The 19043-nt window shown below is 42.1% G+C and overlaps 1 protein-coding gene across 1 annotated transcript in view; it reads left to right on the top strand.

Moving 5' to 3' along the window:
- Positions 1 to 16840, top strand: part of FTSJ3 (FtsJ RNA 2'-O-methyltransferase 3) — a 30120-nt gene extending 13280 nt beyond the window's left edge. Inside the window, exons 4-22 of the mRNA XM_077251118.1 lie at positions 3293 to 3339; positions 3573 to 3652; positions 3959 to 4058; positions 5023 to 5217; positions 5492 to 5607; positions 5719 to 5817; positions 6182 to 6282; positions 6365 to 6451; positions 6830 to 6952; positions 7114 to 7249; positions 7709 to 7908; positions 7991 to 8108; positions 9945 to 10029; positions 11783 to 11966; positions 12039 to 12124; positions 14490 to 14592; positions 14673 to 14856; positions 15177 to 15271; positions 16428 to 16840. Coding sequence (XP_077107233.1) covers positions 3293 to 3339; positions 3573 to 3652; positions 3959 to 4058; positions 5023 to 5217; positions 5492 to 5607; positions 5719 to 5817; positions 6182 to 6282; positions 6365 to 6451; positions 6830 to 6952; positions 7114 to 7249; positions 7709 to 7908; positions 7991 to 8108; positions 9945 to 10029; positions 11783 to 11966; positions 12039 to 12124; positions 14490 to 14592; positions 14673 to 14856; positions 15177 to 15271; positions 16428 to 16596 — 2308 coding nt within the window. The 3' untranslated portion in view covers positions 16597 to 16840. The remainder of the gene's footprint in view (positions 1 to 3292; positions 3340 to 3572; positions 3653 to 3958; positions 4059 to 5022; positions 5218 to 5491; positions 5608 to 5718; positions 5818 to 6181; positions 6283 to 6364; positions 6452 to 6829; positions 6953 to 7113; positions 7250 to 7708; positions 7909 to 7990; positions 8109 to 9944; positions 10030 to 11782; positions 11967 to 12038; positions 12125 to 14489; positions 14593 to 14672; positions 14857 to 15176; positions 15272 to 16427) is intronic.
- The last annotated feature ends 2203 nt before the right edge of the window (positions 16841 to 19043 follow it).

Raw genomic sequence — 19043 nt, 5'->3', positions numbered from 1 at the left:
AGGGTTGTGAGTAGGATTATGGATCGGGTTGGGATTAGGGTTAGGGGTGTGTTGGCGTTAGGGTTGGAGTTAGAATTGGGGGGGTTTCCACTGTTTAGGTACATCAGGGGGTCTCTAAACGCCACAGCCAATTTTGCGCTCAAAAAGTCAAATGGTGCTCCCTCCCTTCTGAGCTCTGCCGTGCGCCCAAACAGTGGTTTACCCCCACATATGGGGCGTCAGCGTACTCGGGATAAATTGGACAACAACTTTTGGGGTCCAATTTCTCCTGTTACCCTTGTGAAAATAAAAACTTGGGGGCTAAAAAATCTTTTTTTGTGGAAAAAAAATTTTTTTTTTATTTTCACGACTCTGCATTATAAACGTCTGTGACGCACTTGGGGATTCAAAGTTCTCACCACACATCTAGATAAGTTCCTTGGGGGTCTAGTTTCCAAAATGGGGTCACTTGTGGGGGGTTTCTACTGTTTAGGTACATCAGGGGCTCTGCAAACGCAACATAACGCCCGCAGATAATTCTATCAAAGTCTGCATTCCAAAACGGCGCTCCTTCCCTTCCGAGCTCTGCCATGCGCCCAAACAGTGGTTTAGCCCCACATATGGGGTATCAGCCTACTCAGCATAAATTGCACAATAAATTTTGGGGTCCAATTTCTCCTGTTACCCTTGTGAAAGTAAAAATTTGGGGGTGAAAAGATCATTTTTGTGGAAAAAATATGATTTTTTTATTTTCATGGCTCTACATTATAAACTTCTGTGAAGCAGTTGGGGGTTCATAGTGCTCACCACACATGTAGATAAGCTCTTTGGGGGGTCTAGTTTCCAAAATGGTGTCACTTGTGGGGGGTTTCTACTGTTTAGGTACATCAGGAGCTCTGCAAATGCAACCTGACGCCCGCAGACTATCCCATCAAAGTCTGCATTCCAAGCGGCGCTCCTTCCCTTCCGAGCCCCGATGGGTGCCCAAACAGTGCCCCCCCCAACATATGGGGTATCAGCGTACTCGGGACAAACTGGTCAACAGATTTTGTGGTCCAATGTCTCCTGTTACCCTTGAGAAAATAAAAAATTGCAGGCTAAAAAATCATTTTTGAGGGAAAAAAAAAAGGATTTTTTATTTTCACGGCTCTACGTTGTAAACTTCCGTGAAGCACCTGGGGGTTTAAAGTGCTCACCACACATCTAGATAAGTTCCTTAAGGGGTCTAGTTTCCAAAATGGTGTCACTTGTGGGGGGTTTCCACTGTTTAGGCACATCAGGGGCTCTCCAAACGCGACATGGCGTCCGATCTCAATTCCAGCCAATTCTACATTGAAAAAGTAAAACGGCACTACTTCTCTTCCAAGCTCTGCAGTGCGCCCAAACAGTGGTTTACCCCCACATATGGGGTATCGGCATACTCAGGAGAAATTGCACAACAACTTTTGTGGTCTAATTTCTCCTGTTACCCTTGTGAAAATACGAATTTGTGGGCGAAAAGATCATTTTTGTGTAAACAAATGCGATTTTTTTATTTTCATGGCTCTACTTTATAAACTTCTGTGAAGCACTTGGGGGCTCAATGTGCTCAACACACATCTAGATAAGTTCCTTAAGGGGTCTAGTTTCCAAAATGGGGTCACTTGTCGGGAGTTTCCACTGTTTAGGCACATCAGGGGCTCTCCAAACGCGACATGGCGTCCGATCTCAATTCCAGCCAATTCTGCATTGAAAAAGTCAAACGGCACTCCTTCTCTTCCAAGCTCTGCGGTGCGCCCAAACAGTGGTTTACCCCCACATATGGGGTATCGGCGTATTCAGGAGAAATTGCACAACAAAATTTATGGTTACCGTAAATTTCTGTTTTTACACTTGTGAAAATAAAAAAAAAATGGTTCTGAAGTAAAATGTTTAAAAAAAAAAGTTAAATGTTCATTTTTTTCCTTCCACATTTTCAGTTCCTGTGAAGCACGTAAAGGGTTAATAAACTTCTTGAATGTGGTTTTAAGTACCTTGAGGGGTGCAGTTTTTAGAATGGTGTCACACTTGGTTATTTTCTATCATATAGACCCCTCAAAATGACTTCAAATGTGATGTGGTCCCTAAAAAAAATGGTGGTATAAAAAAGAGAAATTGCTGGTCAACTTTTAACCCTTATAACTCCCTAACAAAAAAAATTTTGTCTCCAAAATTGTGCTGATGTAAAGTAGACATGTGGGAAATGTTATTTATTAACTATTTTTTGTGACATATATCTCTGATTTAAGGGAATAAAAATACAAAGTTTGAAAATTGAAAAATGTTAAAAATTTTCGCCATATTTACGCTTTTTTCACAAATAATCGCAAGTAATATCGAAGAAATGTTACCATTAACATGAAGTACAATATGTCACGAAAAAGCAATCTCAGAATCAGCAGGATCTGTTAAAGCGTTCCAGAGTTATAACCTCATAAAGTGACAGTGGTCAGAATTGTAAAAATTGGCTCGGTCATTAAGTACCAAATTGGCTCTGTCACTAAGGGGTTAATGCAAATACAACATTTATATCCATATTTTATGTTGGTGTGCAGCTGATGAGGTCACTGTGGCTTTTTCCCTGTATTTTCGATATGAATTTTTATTAGTTGGCTTATCTCAATGCTTCTGTCGTTTGCAACCCCTGAAGAGTTGATATTGTGTCTGAATGTACGTGCCAAAGTACTGTATATGTAACACAAGAATAAGACAAGTCTTTTAGACATATATGGGGATTTGAGTATAGAAGGAATTGTATGGGTCTCCTTTGCCATGATTGCCCTATTAGGCTATGTGCATACGGCATCTTGTTCAGGCAGATTGCATCCAGAGTCCTCCTGAAAAAGCACCGCAAAAGCTCCCCATGAAAGTTATAGTATAGTTATAGTAGATGATGTCGGCACAGGAGCCGCTAAAAGAATGATGGCAAATGACTGCCATTTTCCTGAAGTGGTTTTGTCTGGAAAAAACTTAATAGGTGTGCCTGCCAACATTTAAAAGACGCTGTGTGCACATAGCACTACTCATTTTTAATGGAGTAGATCAGGGCTGTTGGTCCTCTTTGAATTTTACTGCTAATGACACTTTCTAAATTCACTGTATAGTGATGAAACACATTTCTCAAAGGCTGGTGAAGAGATTTGTTCTGACAGTCAGTCTATGAATATACCATATATGTATGTGTGTGTATATATATCTATATATATATATATATATATATATATATATATATATATATATATATATAATGTATGTATATGTATAAAAATTGTACTTATTTTTTCATTTCTTTCAGGCTTCAGGTTGCCTCCAAGTTTATGCCGGTCTCCAGCCTCATTATAGGTGAGTGAAATATTTTCTTGAAGCTTTTTATTTCAGTACTTTCTTTTATTACATGGATGGTACCACTCTTTTCCACAGGCAGTGGCCTATAAATGCTTCAGCTGGTTAAGGAACAACACACCTAGTACTGATGGACTATGTTACACTGATATTATCCGCTCTATTTATATAAATGGCTTAAACTGTGTTTTCATATTCTAATAACTGTCTTTTATTATGTTTTTTTTTTCCAGGGATTGATCTTGTGCCAATTAAACCAATCCCTAATGTTGTCACGTTACAGGACGATATAACCAGTGAGTCCTGCAGACAGGTAATGCCAGTGAGACGCCCCAATAGTCTCACATCTTCAAATTATAGTTTAGTTAATGGCTACACATATTTCTTGATACGTAATATACAATATATTTTGGAAGCCTATCTATATATATATATATATCTATATATATATATATATATATATATATATATATATATATATATATATATATATATATATATATTCGTCTAAGGGGTCTCTTCCGTCTGTTTGTCTGTCACGGAAATCCCGTGCCGCTGATCAGCGAAGGGCACAGAGACGGGCACTGGTCTCATCACTCCTGGTTGTTTACTTCAACAGGCTTTGAAGAAGCAGCTTCAGACGTGGAAGGCAGATGTCGTGCTGAATGATGGAGCGCCAAATGTCGGCGCTAACTGGGTTCACGATGCATTTTCACAAGGTTAGGGTTTTTGCCTGTCCTGTCTACTCAACTCGTCAAACATGGTAATGTAGATTGAAAAATGTGACCTGAGGTGTTGGATCTCGACTTACATGCTTTCTATACCAATTCCCCTCCCCTTGGAGGCTCTATATAGAGCCTCACATCTACTGCTCCAAGAAAATCTTATGCCAGAGATGCACAACCTTTTTTTGTCCAAGGGTCAAATTTAGTGATTGACTCCCAAGGGCCGCATAAAAGCTGAAGGGGGATTCTGACCGCTAATGACAGCTTCCCTAAAGGGGTTGTATGAGGTTAGGATAGTCCCTGTATAGGGTTTCTGGGAAGTCACTATTGTGACTTCTAGAGTTGAGCAAATTTGTTCGGATTCGGTTCCAAATACGATCGGCAGCGAATATTGTTTTTACAACGATCAACAAACATAGATTCGGCGTGAATAGGGTTCAAATATGGCAAATTCAGATTCAGCGACCGAATCCGAACAAATTCGCTCAACTCTAGTGACTTCCTACAATTTCTCTAGGATTGGGGTAACAAGATGTCCTGGGAATGGTAACATGTAACAGCCCCTCCCTCCTCCCTGCAGTGGCTGATGAGTTACAGAGGCACCCAATATTTTGTGTAGAGAGTCACAATTGTTTGTCAGGCAAAGAAAAAGATAATGAATTTGTTACATAGGCATATGAGTCATACAGATTACAGTTTTTTAAGGGGGATAATCCAATTATGATGAACTTCTGATCTGCCATAGATACATGTGAGAAGCCCAGCGCTAATTTCCACATTGATATTAAACCTTTTGTCACTGATTTCTGAAATGTTGAGAATTCCAAGCGATGTATGGTTGATTTGCCTTTAAGTAATGTCCTGTATATGCTGTCCATTGAGTTCACTCTACAGTTAGTTTCTGTACCCTATAGGTTGTATATTGTTGGATTGTGACCTTCTCTTCTCTTTCATGCAGTTCACTTGTCTTTGATGGCACTGCGACTTGCCTGTGATAGTCTTTCAAGAGGCGGCTGGTTCATTACAAAGGTTTTCCGATCTGCCGATTATCAGTCCTTACTTTGGATCCTGAAGAACTTTTTCAAGAAAGTGAGCTCAACAAAACCTCAAGCATCTCGCAGTGAGAGTGCTGAGATCTTCGTTGTGTGTCAAGGTAAATGCAAACTTTCCATTACTCTGTGCCTGGCATTTATATATTTTAGAATTTGCTGTATATTTAAGAAGTGATTGATGTGATAAAAATGTTCTTGTGTATGAATTTTGCAAACTAACGAGCCATAGATCTAATGCCAGTCACAGTTCTATTCCTCCTCCAGGACTTTCAGCCACAATGCCCTCAGAGTAGTAAAACATGCCATGGCTATTCATGGTTAGAAGAGTTCCTCATCTAATATTTCATTTCATTTTTGGTTGGCTTTTATTTTTAGGATACTTGGCTCCTGATAAGATTGACAGTCGATTCTTTGATCCCAAATATGCATTCAAGAATGTAGAAAGCACTGTGCAAACAGTATCTCAGCTAGTATCCAATAAGAAGCCCAAGGTATGTTTCTTATTGTCTGTCCTATGAATTTATAACCTCCCCATGTTCCTCATGAGTGTGAGATCCAGATGTGCCGGACCTAATTGCTTACTACCATTGTTCTTTCCATAGGCAGAAGGATATGAGGAAGGACCTGTTTACCAACGAGCATCTTTAGTTGAATTCCTGAAAACTAAAGATCCAGTCAACTTTCTTTCCAAGATCAGTGAGGTGTGTATGTACAGATATAAAAAAAATAGATGAAATGTGGCCACGAGATTTATGATTAAACATAATTACCTATCCAGCGCTGGTTGGGTTTCAGCAATTGATATGTTGCCAGTTTAGAAAATTGCTGCCTATCAGTATCACCGGGTTGAAGTGCTGTTAGACTTGGCCACAGCTTCTGGAGACGGGAAAGTAGAGAGGAGTCAGCTGCGTATACGCACAGAAACCGCTATGGCATTGAGATCTCCTGCTTCTTGTAGACTACAAAGGAGAGCGCTAAGGACTTGTCCAGTGCTCTTCCTCTTGTTGCCAATGGTGCCTGGAACTATATTCTTCTTTGCAGTAGTCATGAATATTTTTCTCATAGATTGTCATAGATGACCAAGATTTAGAGAAACACTCGGCCACCACCAACGATATCACAGAATGCTGCAAAGATATCAAAGTCTTGGGACGGAAAGAGCTGAGGTACTGCTTTTGGGTGCGTCATTGCTTTACTGACAGTCATTGTGGATTCCACTGCTTATAAACAATGATCTTAACTTTTCAGGTCCTTATTGAACTGGAGATCTAAGCTACGTAGACATGTCGCAAAGAGGCTAAAAGAGGAGTCCAAAAGTTTAATGGAAGGAATAAAGTAAGACTTTCCTATTCATCCCTTCATTATTTTATTATTATATTATTTATTATAAGAATCTGTGTGAAACTCTTCATGACTTTTGCTGTATATTTACTGCAGCAGTTGGGTGGGATTGTACGGACAAGGTCCAGGAGCTGTGCTTGCTCCAGATTCACCAGAAACAGCCCATTTCACTGACCCATTCTCTTGAAGTTCTGTCTGCAAAGCAGACCAAAGTAGGACACGTGTCAATATTTTTTCTTCTTTTTAGGTGGACCATGGGTCCACGGCAAAAAAAGAAAAGATTATGAAAAAAAAATGGACATGATTAACTCCACAAAATGTAATGACCGCAAACCTAACAGAAGCTGATGCTTGTGCTTGAATTCTTCTCAGTCTCAGTTCTGATGAGGAGGCTGAAGGTTCTGATGCTGAAGAGAAGGCGGAAGAGGATGAGAATGAGAAGCTTGAACAAAAGTTAGCAGAATTAAAGGCAGAAGAACTGGCAGCATTAAAAAGGTCAGTAACCTTTCTTAAATTGTCTCCGGAAACTGATTTGTTATCACATTGTTTCTTCCCTATGTTGAGCTTATTTTTTCTTTAACTATTTACATATAATACTGATTGAAGGCTCGAGCGTGGCGTGATAAAACACTTACAATGCTCTCTTTGATTTGTAGAAAAAAAAAGCAGTTACTGAAAGTCCAGAGTCGTCAGAGGTTAAGAATGGAACTGAAGATGGATCTCCCTGGTGTTTCTATTGCTGATGATGGAGACACCGGCATGTTCTCCCTTAAGACAATAGGCAAAAAAGAGGTAGGCAACTGCAGAAAAAAAAAAAGTGAGGCCACTTGTTAAGAGCTGTCCACCTTGGCGTGCTGGCATGTCCTCATTTTCCCTGCAGTGTTGATGTATGCTCCTTGAGTGTCATGGATTAGCTTGCAGTATAAGGTCTTTCCATGATCCCTTGTTTGCCACTTTGTCTGAAATCACTTGCCCAGAGGAGATTTTGAGTCGCATGAATTTAAGCTCATCATTGTGATTCTCTTTGGACAGTAATGGTTAAGAAGGAAGGTTTATTATTTTGTAGGGGTAAATGAAGCCTTGTAGGTTGTGCACTGGTCGGGATGGTGTTGTGGCTTATAGTGCACTGTGTGTTATGTCTCTGATTCCCATAGGCTTTCTCCAAATATAGCTAGTCTTGCTTTGTATGCCAAGACTTAAGTATTACCAGCTTGGTATAGCCTAGGTAACAACCCTGTTTGGTTCTTTTAGCTACTGCAGACCCTTTCGCATGGAGACATGGCTGCCGCAGATGCACTGGTGTCACACGGCGACCCTAATGATGGAGAAATATGTTTCTCAGACCTTGAAGACATGGAGAATGAAGATGATGAAATATCCCTAGCCAGTGACCTGGATGAAGAAGACCTGACTGAAGTGAGAAAGCAGGAAAAAAAGTTGCAGCCAACAAGGCAAGAATAATGTTTTCTGTTTTTTTCTTTCAACATATTTTTTTTCCTTCCTTTTTTTACCTTCTTATCTTCTTTTCCTCAGGGACTCAGTTGCTGCTCCAGAGGTGTCAGAGGATGAGGATGAAACAAACCCTCTGCTACTGCCCCTGGAAGAAAAGTCAGACCGTGAACAGAGAGATAAAAATCTGTGGTTTGGAAAGGTACGTGAATGTGAATTGTAAGGTTCCTTCATAGGAGTTTCTGCTTTCTACCTGTATTTCATTGCACGCTACTTGTGACAGTGTACCATAGAAATACCTAGTTATTAGTTTGTATACTTTTCAGCACATAGGATATAACTTCCATATTGTTTGAGATCACTGAAAATGAATCATGTTCTTACAAAAAAAAGGTTTATTGATAGAAGCAGAAGGAGAAAAAGGTTTGTACTTCCTCCCAATAATCATCAAAACTCTTATCCATAGGTAGTGTCTGTTATTCCTGTCCATTCGCCTAAAAGAGCTAAGCTCAAAAGAAACTGGTCACTGACTGATACTGCTCCAACCATGGGTAGCATGAATCAGAGCCTGGGTTCGTGATTGCAGCCAGGTACGCTTCTCTCTAAACTGCTGTGGTGTTTCAGAGAAAAAGTCTGAAGATCTGTCTGGGGACCACACACAAGATAAGTCCGATGGGGTTCCCGGCCTGATTCTCCCTTCCCCACTCCACTTCAGTTGACTGACCGGTCTCTCACATATGTGTATGTTGGTGGGAGACCGGTCAATAATCTGCGGTGAGGAGAAACCAGCCGGCACCCCATCTGACTTGTCTTGGATGGATCTACAAACTATGTTCCCTTTGAAATGCCAGATCGTTTCAGAGAAAAATATACCTGGCTGCAATGGTGCATTCAGCCTCTGATTCGTGGTGTCCGTGGTTTGGGCAGCATGGATCAGCTGACAGGTTACCTTTCCATACCAGACTCTTCCTATGGGCAAAAGTGGACTGTTCCTATGAGGGAAAAAGATAGAAAAAAATTTATCTGTGTGCAACCCCTTTAAGTTTAGGAAATTGAGCCTCATTCATCACTTGTGTGTGTATGAGGCTAAAAAAATTTTTTTTGTTCCCCCCCCCCCCCCTAGAAACCATCCCTTTCCTCTTTTTGTTTTTCTCGAGCAGCGATGGCTTGTTATGGGAGAGATGTCGCTGATTATGTAATTTAGTCCAGGGGATAGGATACCACTGTGGCAAAGATTTAAATTCAGGTTTAGTAAGGGTACTGTCACACAGTGCAATTTTGATCGCTACGACGGTACGATTCGTGATGTTCTAGCGATATCCATACGATATCGCAGTGTCTGACACGCAGCAGCGATCAGGGATCCTGCTGAGAATCGTACGTCGTAGCAGATCGTATGGAACTTTCTTTCGTCGCTTGATCACCCGCTGACATCGCTGGATCGTTGTGTGTGACACCGATCCAGCGATGTGTTCGCTTGTAACCAGGGTAAACATCGGGTAACTAAGCGCAGGGCCGCGCTTAGTAACCCGATGTTTACCCTGGTTACCAGCGTAAACGTAAAAAAAACAAACAGTACATACTCACATTCCGGTGTCTGTCCTCTGGCGTCTCAGCTTCTCTGCACTGTGAGCGCCTGCTAGCCGGAAAGCGAGCACAGCGGTGACGTCTGACGTCACCGCTGTGCTTTCCGGCTATGGCGCTTACACAGTGGAGAGAAGCAGAACGCCGGGGGACAGACACCGGAATGTGAGTATGTACTGTTTGTTTTTTTTACGTTTACGCTGGTAACCAGGGTAAACATCGGGTTACTAAGCGCGGCCCTGCGCTTAGTAACCCGATGTTTACCCTGGTTACCCGGGGACTTCGGCATCGCTCCAGCGCCGTGATTGCACAGTGTGACCGCAGTCTACGACGCTGGAGCGATAATCATACGACGCTGCAACGTCACGAATCGTGCCGTCGTAGCGATCAAAATTGCACTGTGTGACAGTACCCTTAGATGCTTGTGTTTTAATTATGTGACTGATGTTTTCAGGGGATTTTTTCATCCGTCCTACAATCTGATGGAGATGAGGAGATCGAGATTAAACAAGCAAAGATCTTACAGGAGACCATGAGTGGTAAGTGCAGCAGACTGCATATAACAGAGCAGAGCTGTGGGTGGTCCACACAAAAGGAGATAAGCAAGTTTAGTGATTGCAAGGCCTGGGTGGTTCAGTCAGTCATCTGTAGTGGCTGATAACAGGGAATAATAGATTGCATTCAGCTGTTCTTTCTCTAAAGGTACCTTCACACTGAACAACTTAACAACGATAGCGATCCGTGACGTTGCAGCGTCCTGGATAGCGATATCATTGTGTTTGACACGCAGCAGCGATCAGGTTCCTGCTGTGATATCATTGGTCGGAGCTAGAAGGCCAGCACCTTATTTCGTCGCTGGATCACCTGCTGACATCGCTGAGTCGGCGTGTGTGACGCTGATTCAGCGATGTCTTCACTGGTAACCAGGGTAAACATCGGGTTACTAAGTGCAGGGCCGCGCTTAGTAACCCGATATTTACCCTGGTTACCAGTGTAAATGTAAAAAAACCCAAACACTACATACTTACATTCCGGTGTCTGTCGGGTCCCCCGGCGTCCGCTTCCCTGCACTGTGTCAGCGCCGGCCGGCCGTAAAGCAGAGCACAGTGGTGACGTCACCGCTCTGCTTTAGGGCCGGCGCTTACACAGTGCAGGGAAGCGGACGCCGGGGGACCCGACAGACACCGGAATGTAAGTATGTAGTGTTTGGTTTTTTTTACATTTACACTGGTAACCAGGGTAAACATCGGGTTACTAAGCGCGGCCCTGCGCTTAGTAACCCGATGTTTACCCTGGTTACCCGGGGACTTCGGCATTGTTGGTCGCTGGAGAGCTGTCTGTGTGACAGCTCTCCAGCGACCACACAACGACGAAACAGCGACGCTGCAGCGATCGGCATCGTTGTCTATATCGCTGCAGCGTCGCTTAATGTGACGGTACCTTAAAGGTACCTTCACACTAAAGGTACCGTCACATTAAGCGACGCTGCAGCGATATAGACAACGATGCCGATCGCTGCAGCGTCACTGTTTCGTCGTTGTGTGGTCGCTGGAGAGCTGTCACACAGACAGTTCTCCAGCGACCAACGATGCCGAAGTCCCCGGGTAACCAGGGTAAACATCGGGTTACTAAGCGCAGGGCCGCGCTTAGTAACCCGATGTTTACCCTGGTTACCAGTGTAAATGTAAAAAAAAACAAACACTACATACTTACATTCCACTTACATCCCCGGCGTCCACAGGGTTACGCGCTGCTGCTCAGAGCTTCCTGCACTGAATGTGTCAGGCGCCGGCCGTAAAGCAGAGCACAGCGGTGACGTCACCGCTGTGCTCTGCTTTACTGCCGGCGCTGACACATTCAGTGCAGGAAGCTCTGAGCAGCAGTGCGTAACCCTGTGTACGCCGGGGGACGTGACAGACATCAGAATGTGAGTATGTACTGTTTTTGTTTTTTTTTTAACTTTTACAATGGTAACCAGGGTAAATATAGGGTTACTAATCGCGGCCCTGCACTTAGTAACCCGATGTTTACCCTGGTTACCCGGGTGCTGCAGGGGGACTTCGGCATCGTTGAAGACAGTTTCAACGATGCCGAAGTCGTTCCCCTGATCGTTGGTCGCTGGAGAGAGCTGTCTGTGTGACAGCTCCCCAGCGACCACACAACGACTTACCAACGATCACGGCCAGGTCATATCGCTGGTCGTGATCGTTGGTAAGTCGTTTATTGTAACGGTACCTTTAGATATTGGCACTGCTGATGATCCAGAGTTGAAACTTGCAGTTGTCTTTTCAGGTACAATAACGAAGGGGAAGAAAGAGCTTAAGAAAGGACGAAAAAACACAAGTGAAGCCTCCTCCAAAGTGCTCAGTAAAGCAGCAGATAGAAGAGATCCTGAGCCACAGACAGAGGTCACTAAGCAGGAAGGACGGGAAGAAGATCTGAGCGAGTCGGACAGTGACAGCAGTGATGATGACAGGTGAGGTGACACATCAGATGGCCGCCTAGATTAACCATAGGCTATAATAATAACCCAATGTGGTTCTTCTAGGGATATTCGATCTATGAAGAAGAAATTTGGAAAAAGATCTGTTGAAGAGAGTGACGATTTTGAAGTGGTTCCTGTAGAACGTCCAGGTTGGTATAGGCCTAAGACCATTGTGTTACTGTAGGGTTGAGCAGATATCCATCTCTAGGTATATTGTGTGTCGGCCAGGCTGTACTCCTGATTGACACTTTACAAGACTGGTTAGTTTTGGAGTTGATTAAAAGCCACTGTGCCCTTATAACATTTCCCATGCGTTCCTTTAGTCTCTTACCTGGCCCTTCATGCTGCCTTTATCTTTAAGGCCATGGTCACATATAGAGTAAATGCTGTGGTTTTTCTTGCTTGTTTTTTTTGTGCAGATAACGTGCTGCGTTTTAACTATCCAAGCACAGCGGATTTGATTTAATGAAAACTCATGGCCACCATGCGTCTAGAGAGGCTGTTGAACGTGCTTTTTCTTTATTAGTTTTTATCTCTATAGGCTTCAATGAAAAGCTGTATGTAAAAATTCGTGTAAAAAAAAAATAAATTGTGTTTGTACGTTCATAATAAACACTTTTCTGTACATTAAAAACAATGCACCAAAAATGCATCAAATAAAAGGGAAACGTACAAAAAAGCAGTAAGAATGCAATAATCAGAGATTGTGATTGTGTGTTGTGATGCTGACACCTGCAGATAAAAAGCAGAAAAAAAATGCAACATTTACGCTATGTGTGAACACGGCCTAAATGTCACTGGGATGGTTGCGCGTAGCAGCAGTTAGAATTTGGATTTTTTGTAGTCTATATGAGAAACTATATGTCTCTGATATGGGCAGCATATCTTACATATACATATCTCACATATACTTTGTGTTTGTTGCATTGCCATGGACTGCTCCCACAGAGTCTTTAATGGGGTGCACAAACTCCTAGTACTGACGATGAGACAGGCTCCTGTCACACAGTTAGGGTGCTTTCACAATGGTGCATCATTTTCGGGAGTGTACGCCTTCTGGAGTCGGACACTCAAATGTAGTAGACTGCATCTGAGTGACCGCCTCCAGTAGGCGTAAACGCTCAAAAAATGATGCCCTGTTGGCACTATTGTAGTCTATGGCCCCTTTTTGATGGGGGTTTGGACGTATGCCCCGACGGGGCCATCGAGCGTGTACTAAATGCAATGTGAAAGCATCCTAATGAAGAAGAGACTGTGTACGCAAGTGCTCTTATCACTTTCCACCAAGCCGGCTGAGATATATCTACTTTAGCGGCACATGTGCCCTGTGCTGAGGATTGATAGCATTGCACTGGGTCCAGCAGAGGTTCCTCCTGAGCCCTGATTAGGGTTTCTCCAGAAGAAAACAACAAGTAAGACCTGTTACTCATACAGTGGGGAAGGCAATACGAGGTCTGTCTCCTCAAAGATGCTGAACGATAGTGGAGCCAAATTACAGAAGTTACAAAATTATAATATCATCAAAAAGTTAATTTATTTCAGTTCTTCAATACAAAAAGTGAAACTCATATATTCTATAGTCATTACAGAGTGATCTATTTCAAGTGTTTATTTCTATTAATGTTGATGATTATGGCTTACATCCAATGAAAACCCAAAAGTCATTATAACAGTAAGTTAGAATAATTAACAAAAACACCTGCAAAGGCTTCCTAAGCATTTAAAAAGGTCCCTTAGTCTGTTTCAGTTGGCTCCACAATCATGGGGAAGACTGCTGACTTGACAGATGTCCACAAGGCAGTCATTGACACACTCCACAAGGAAGGTACATTTTGCATTTCATTTGGAAATCAAGGTCCCAGAGTCTGGATGAAGAGTGGAGAGACAGACAATCCAAGCTTCGTGAGGCCTAATGTGAAGTTTCCACAATCAGTGATGGTTTGGGGAGCCATGTCATCTGCTGGTGTAGGTCCACTGTGTTTTATCAAGACCAAAGTCGGCGCAGCCGTCTACCACGAAATGTTAGAGCACTTCATGCTTCCCTCTGTCGACATTTCAGATTTTAAAATCATTTTTCAAGCTGGTGTTATAAAGTATTCTAATTTACTGAGATGATGACTTTGGGGTTTTCATTGACTGTAAGCCATAATCATCAACATTAAGAGAAATAAACACTTGAAATATATCACTCTGTTTGTAATGACTCTATATAATATACGAGTTTCACTTTTTGTATTGAAGAACTGAAATAAATTAACTGTTTGATAATATTCTAATTTAGTGAGTATCTCCTGTATGTGTTCACAACTTATTGACATGGGAAATAGCAAGACCAAGTTGCTTGTTGGTATATTTCCGGGGGAGAGTAATAGAGGAATGGCAACAAGGAGTTGTCAGTTCCCCAAAGACTGAATCTGTATAAGTGAATCACTCCTACAATGAAAGGATACTAGTTCTTTATTGGGTATTATAAGGGTTGTGGACACTCACCAGAACTTTCCTTTCTCTCCACAGTGAAACGGTCCCGTGTCTTGGACGCAGAAGGCCTTGCCCTTGGAACAGTCATTGCTACATCGAAAAAAGCCACCAGAGACCTGATTGACAAGTCTTTTAATAGGTGGGTGCGGTTTTAGCAGGACCCTTTGAATCCTATTTTATTACCCTAGCATCATTGTTTCATTGCCCGACTCCAATTAGGCGAGCCTTCAATGAAGCTGAAGACGAACTCCCAGATTGGTTTCTTAATGATGAAAAGAAACATCGATCAGTCCAGATTCCTGTAGACCGAGAAATGATGGAGGAGTATCGTAAGAGACAGAAGGAGCTAAACGCACGACCTATCAAGAAGGTTGCAGAAGCAAAGGCTAGAAAGCGAAGACGGGTGAGGCGTAGCTCATGGGACTCTGATATAATGCATTCTCATGGCTTTAGTTTAAAGGGTTGTCTGGGATTAGTAAAAGGTTCTTTTACCACCCCCACCCCCTCAAGATACAGCCGTCTTCTGTCCATGGGTTGTATCTGCTATTACGGCTCAGTACCTTTTGAGGTAAATGGGTCTAAGCTGCAATACCAGACACAGACCATAGAAGAGATTGGCACTGTCTCAGGAAAATTGTAGTTCAAATCCTGAAGAACCTTCTTATTTTCTGGAACTCCCTCTTATACCTGTGTCTTTATTTCCATTACTTTGTTTTATCACAGGAGTTGAAAAAGATGGAACAAGCCAAGAAAAAGGCAGAAGCAGTTGTTAACACGGTAGACATTTCTGAGAAAGAAAAGGCGGCTCAGCTGCGCAGGTAATCCGCGGTTTCCTATTCTATTGTTTGTTTGCTTTGTATGAAATTATAAATACACATCTGCTTTCTTCCGGTAATGGCAACCACATTTGTCTATAGGCCGGTTCTGGAATTGCAGCTTAGCCAATCTCCAGTGCCGCAGTACCCGACAGACAAGAGTTGCTCTGTTTTGCCCCATTTTCCGTCTATGACAGAAGCTATTTGCTGTTTTGCAGATAGAAGTGGCCCCTTTACCTCTTGCGCCCCTGGGCGGTCGCATCGGTTGCATCAATTATATGTCTGTCCCTGCTTATTATAAATTGTACTAATTAATCCAGATATTTTCTATCAGTGGGAGGAATCTCTTTAATTAAATATGCACAGTTGCATACAGTTCTCTTTAAGGGTTTTTCTACTCCTTGGACAACCCCTTCTTAAACTAAACGTTCGGCCCTGATAAAATAATAAAGCCTATACTCGCCTCCCATGTCGGCACTCGCTCTCTCCATTGCTGTGATGTGGTGTTGTGACACGTGACGCCGGTGTCCAATCAGCGCTGGCGTCACTGTCTCCGCCTTCATACGAACAGAACAGGAAGAGGAAGCCAGGGCTGCAGCTGATCCTGAACTTCCTCTTCATGTTCAGTTTGAGGGCGGAGACAGTGACGCCAGTGCTGATTGGGCGCTGGGCATCACGTGTCGTTCCGCCGCAACACAGCCCTGTGGCCGCGAGTGCCAACACTGCTGGAACGGAGCCAGCACAGGGGGTCAGTATAGGCTTTGTTATTTTATCAGGGCTGAACATTTCGATTAAGAAGGGGTTGTCCTAGTAGTGGACAATCCCTTTAATGTCCCAAGTGAATTAATGTTCTTTTGGCACAATTTTTGTCTCATTAACAAGTCAATATAATTTCTCCATTCCATGCCATCATGTGTCCTGCAAACAGTGCCATCGATTCTGTCAGTCCACCATGCACTATGATTGACAGCTGCATGACATCTTTAGATATAATTCTTATATTGATTGTAAGGTTATAATGTAACAAAATAGGTAAAAAGCCAAGGAGGGGTGTGGTATGTGAATACTTTCCACTGCTGGCGTAGTTTATGATTTTTGTTATTCTGCTGCAGTGTTTCTACGTGTGACTCCTTGCCATCTCTTATCTTTATCTTTCCAGTATATACAAAAAGGCGGGTCTGGGAAAGGAGAAGCGACAAGTGACCTATGTAGTGGCCAAGAAAGGTACTGGAAAGAGAGTCCACCGCCCTGCTGGAGTGAAAGGTCAATTTAAGGTGGTGGATGGCAGGATGAAGAAGGACATGAGAAAACAGAAGAGGAGGAGATGAACAATTACCGGTGTTTGTTTTTATGTGCTGATGGCAGGAGACCTCACATTCTGATCATCTCTCTGGACATCTCCATCTTGAGTCCTGAGGTTATTCTGCTCATGGAGGAGATCTGGATGCCGTGCTTTTCTTGTACAATATCGTGAATTTTAATAATAAATAGTACGCATGAGAAGCCTACACACAACTATTAGGGGGGCAAAAGTGCTCCAGACATCACCTTAAAGTGACTGCCTTGCTCTTACTTGAAGAGTTGTGTGGTCTTTCATAGCAGATGTGCAACTTCTCTTTAAGACTTTTTTCCTATCTTTCGAAGCAGGGACTGTAACTCTAGTGCACTTCATCTACGATGTGATGCTTGCAGTGATCTTATTTATATAGCTGGCAAAGCAGCTCTTAGGTTGGACACACTGCAAAAACACTGTGTAGGATGTTCCTTTCCGTAGATACAGCAGCTCGAAAACCCCAGCTACTGTAAAACCCGAGAACAGATTGGATTCACCTTAGATTGAGGAAAAATTCAGCAACTTTGCCCTTAGCCTTAGAAGAGGCACTCTGGGTAGATTACACCTTTTTAGGGCTCATTCATAGCACCAAATTTTTAGTCTGATGTTATCCAGTGGACACTGCAGATGACCTATTTTTTCACTAACAGTCTATGTATGAAAAAAAAATTGCAGCATTCACTAGTTTCTTCCGTAAATTGGATGAGACTCGGCTATTCAAGACTATGGGTTCAGAAAAGGAACCTGATGCCACAGTATAGAATATGATTTTTATGGATACATTGCAATTCTGTAACAAAGGAAACTGTAAATGGTTTTATGAATAATTAATAGCTGCTGTAAAAAAAAATGGATTATACATGGATGACAACTGAGAAAAAAAATCGTTCCACTTTTCTGGATGAAACGGGTGAATTTTTTGCAGTCGTGGGAACCTAACCTTAGTGATTCTACTGTCTGTTTAAAGTGAACCTGTCAGCAGGATTGTGCACAGTAACCTACAGACAGTGTCAGGTCGGTGCCATCATACTGATTACAATGATACCTGGGTGATGAAATCCGTCTTGTGGTTGTTATTTAATCTTTATTTTCAGTTTTGTGTTAATGATATGCCCGTGGAGCGGTGGGGGGGGGGTCTTTATGTGGTGCTCTGATTAGGTATTCATACTGATGGCTTCTGACAGGTCACTGATCCCTCACTGACCTGCTCCCTATTTTACATAATGAACATTATACATATTTTAAAAAAAAGCTATTAGGTTAATCCTTTTTTTTTATTGATAGATTCTGAATGCGGCGATACCAAATATGTGTATGTTTTATTTTTTTATTGTTTTATTTTGAATGGGGGGTGATTTGAACTTGTATATTTTTGAAAAAAAATTAAAATCTTTTTAACCCCTTAATGATCTGGGGTATTTTCATTTTTGCATTTTTGTTATTCGCTCCCCTCCTTCTCAGAGCCATAACTTTTTTATTTTTCTGTCAATATGGCCATGTGAGGGCTTATTTTTTGCGGGACAAGTTGTACTTTTGAACAACACCATTGGTTTTTACCATTTTGTGTACTAGAAAACAGGCAAAAAATTCCTAGTGCGGTGAAATTGAAAAAAAAGTGCAATCCCACACTTGTTTTTTGTTTGACTTTTTTGCTAGGTTCACTAAATTTTAAAACTGACCTGCCATTGTTATTCTCCAGGTCATTACAAGTTCATAGACACCAAACATATCTAGGTTCTTTTTTTATCTAAGTGGTGAAAAAATATTCCCAACTTTGCGTAAAAAAAAATTGCGCAATTTTCCGATACCCGTAACATCTCCATTTTTTGTGATCTGGGGTTTGGTTGAGGGCTTTTTTTTGTGTGCCAAGCTGACTTTTTTAATGATATCATTTTGGTGCAGATATGATCTTTTGATTGCCCGTTATTGCATTTTAATGCAATGTCGCGGCGACCAAAAATACATAATTCTGGCGTTTTGATTTTATTTTATCGCTGAGCCGTTTAGCGATCAGGTTAATCTTTTGTTTTAATTGATAGATCAGGAGATTCTGAACGCGGCGATACTAAATATGTGTAGGTTTCATTTTTTTTATTTTGAATCGGGTGAAGTGATTTAAACTTTTATATTTTTTTTATTTTTTCATATTTTTAAAAACATTTTTTTTTTATTTTGGCATGCTTCAATAGCCAGATGGCCAGAAGCGCTTGTAAATGCCGCTGTCAGAGTTTGACAGCGGCATTTAACTAGTTAATAGGCGTGAGAGGATCAAAACAGCTGACATGTCCCGGCTTTGATGCAGGCTCACCACCGGAGCCCACATCAAGGCGGGGGTTCTGCCCTCTGACGTACTACTGCGTCCGAGGGCAGAAAGGGGTTAAAAACTTTTTTTTTTTACTTTTGACATGCTTCAATAGTCTCCACGGGAGACTAGAAGCTGCC

This window comes from Ranitomeya variabilis, chromosome 4 (genome assembly GCF_051348905.1).
Source record: "Ranitomeya variabilis isolate aRanVar5 chromosome 4, aRanVar5.hap1, whole genome shotgun sequence".
In the NCBI taxonomy this organism is placed as follows: Eukaryota; Metazoa; Chordata; class Amphibia; order Anura; family Dendrobatidae; genus Ranitomeya; species Ranitomeya variabilis.
This window is presented reverse-complemented; position numbering and strand designations above follow the sequence as displayed.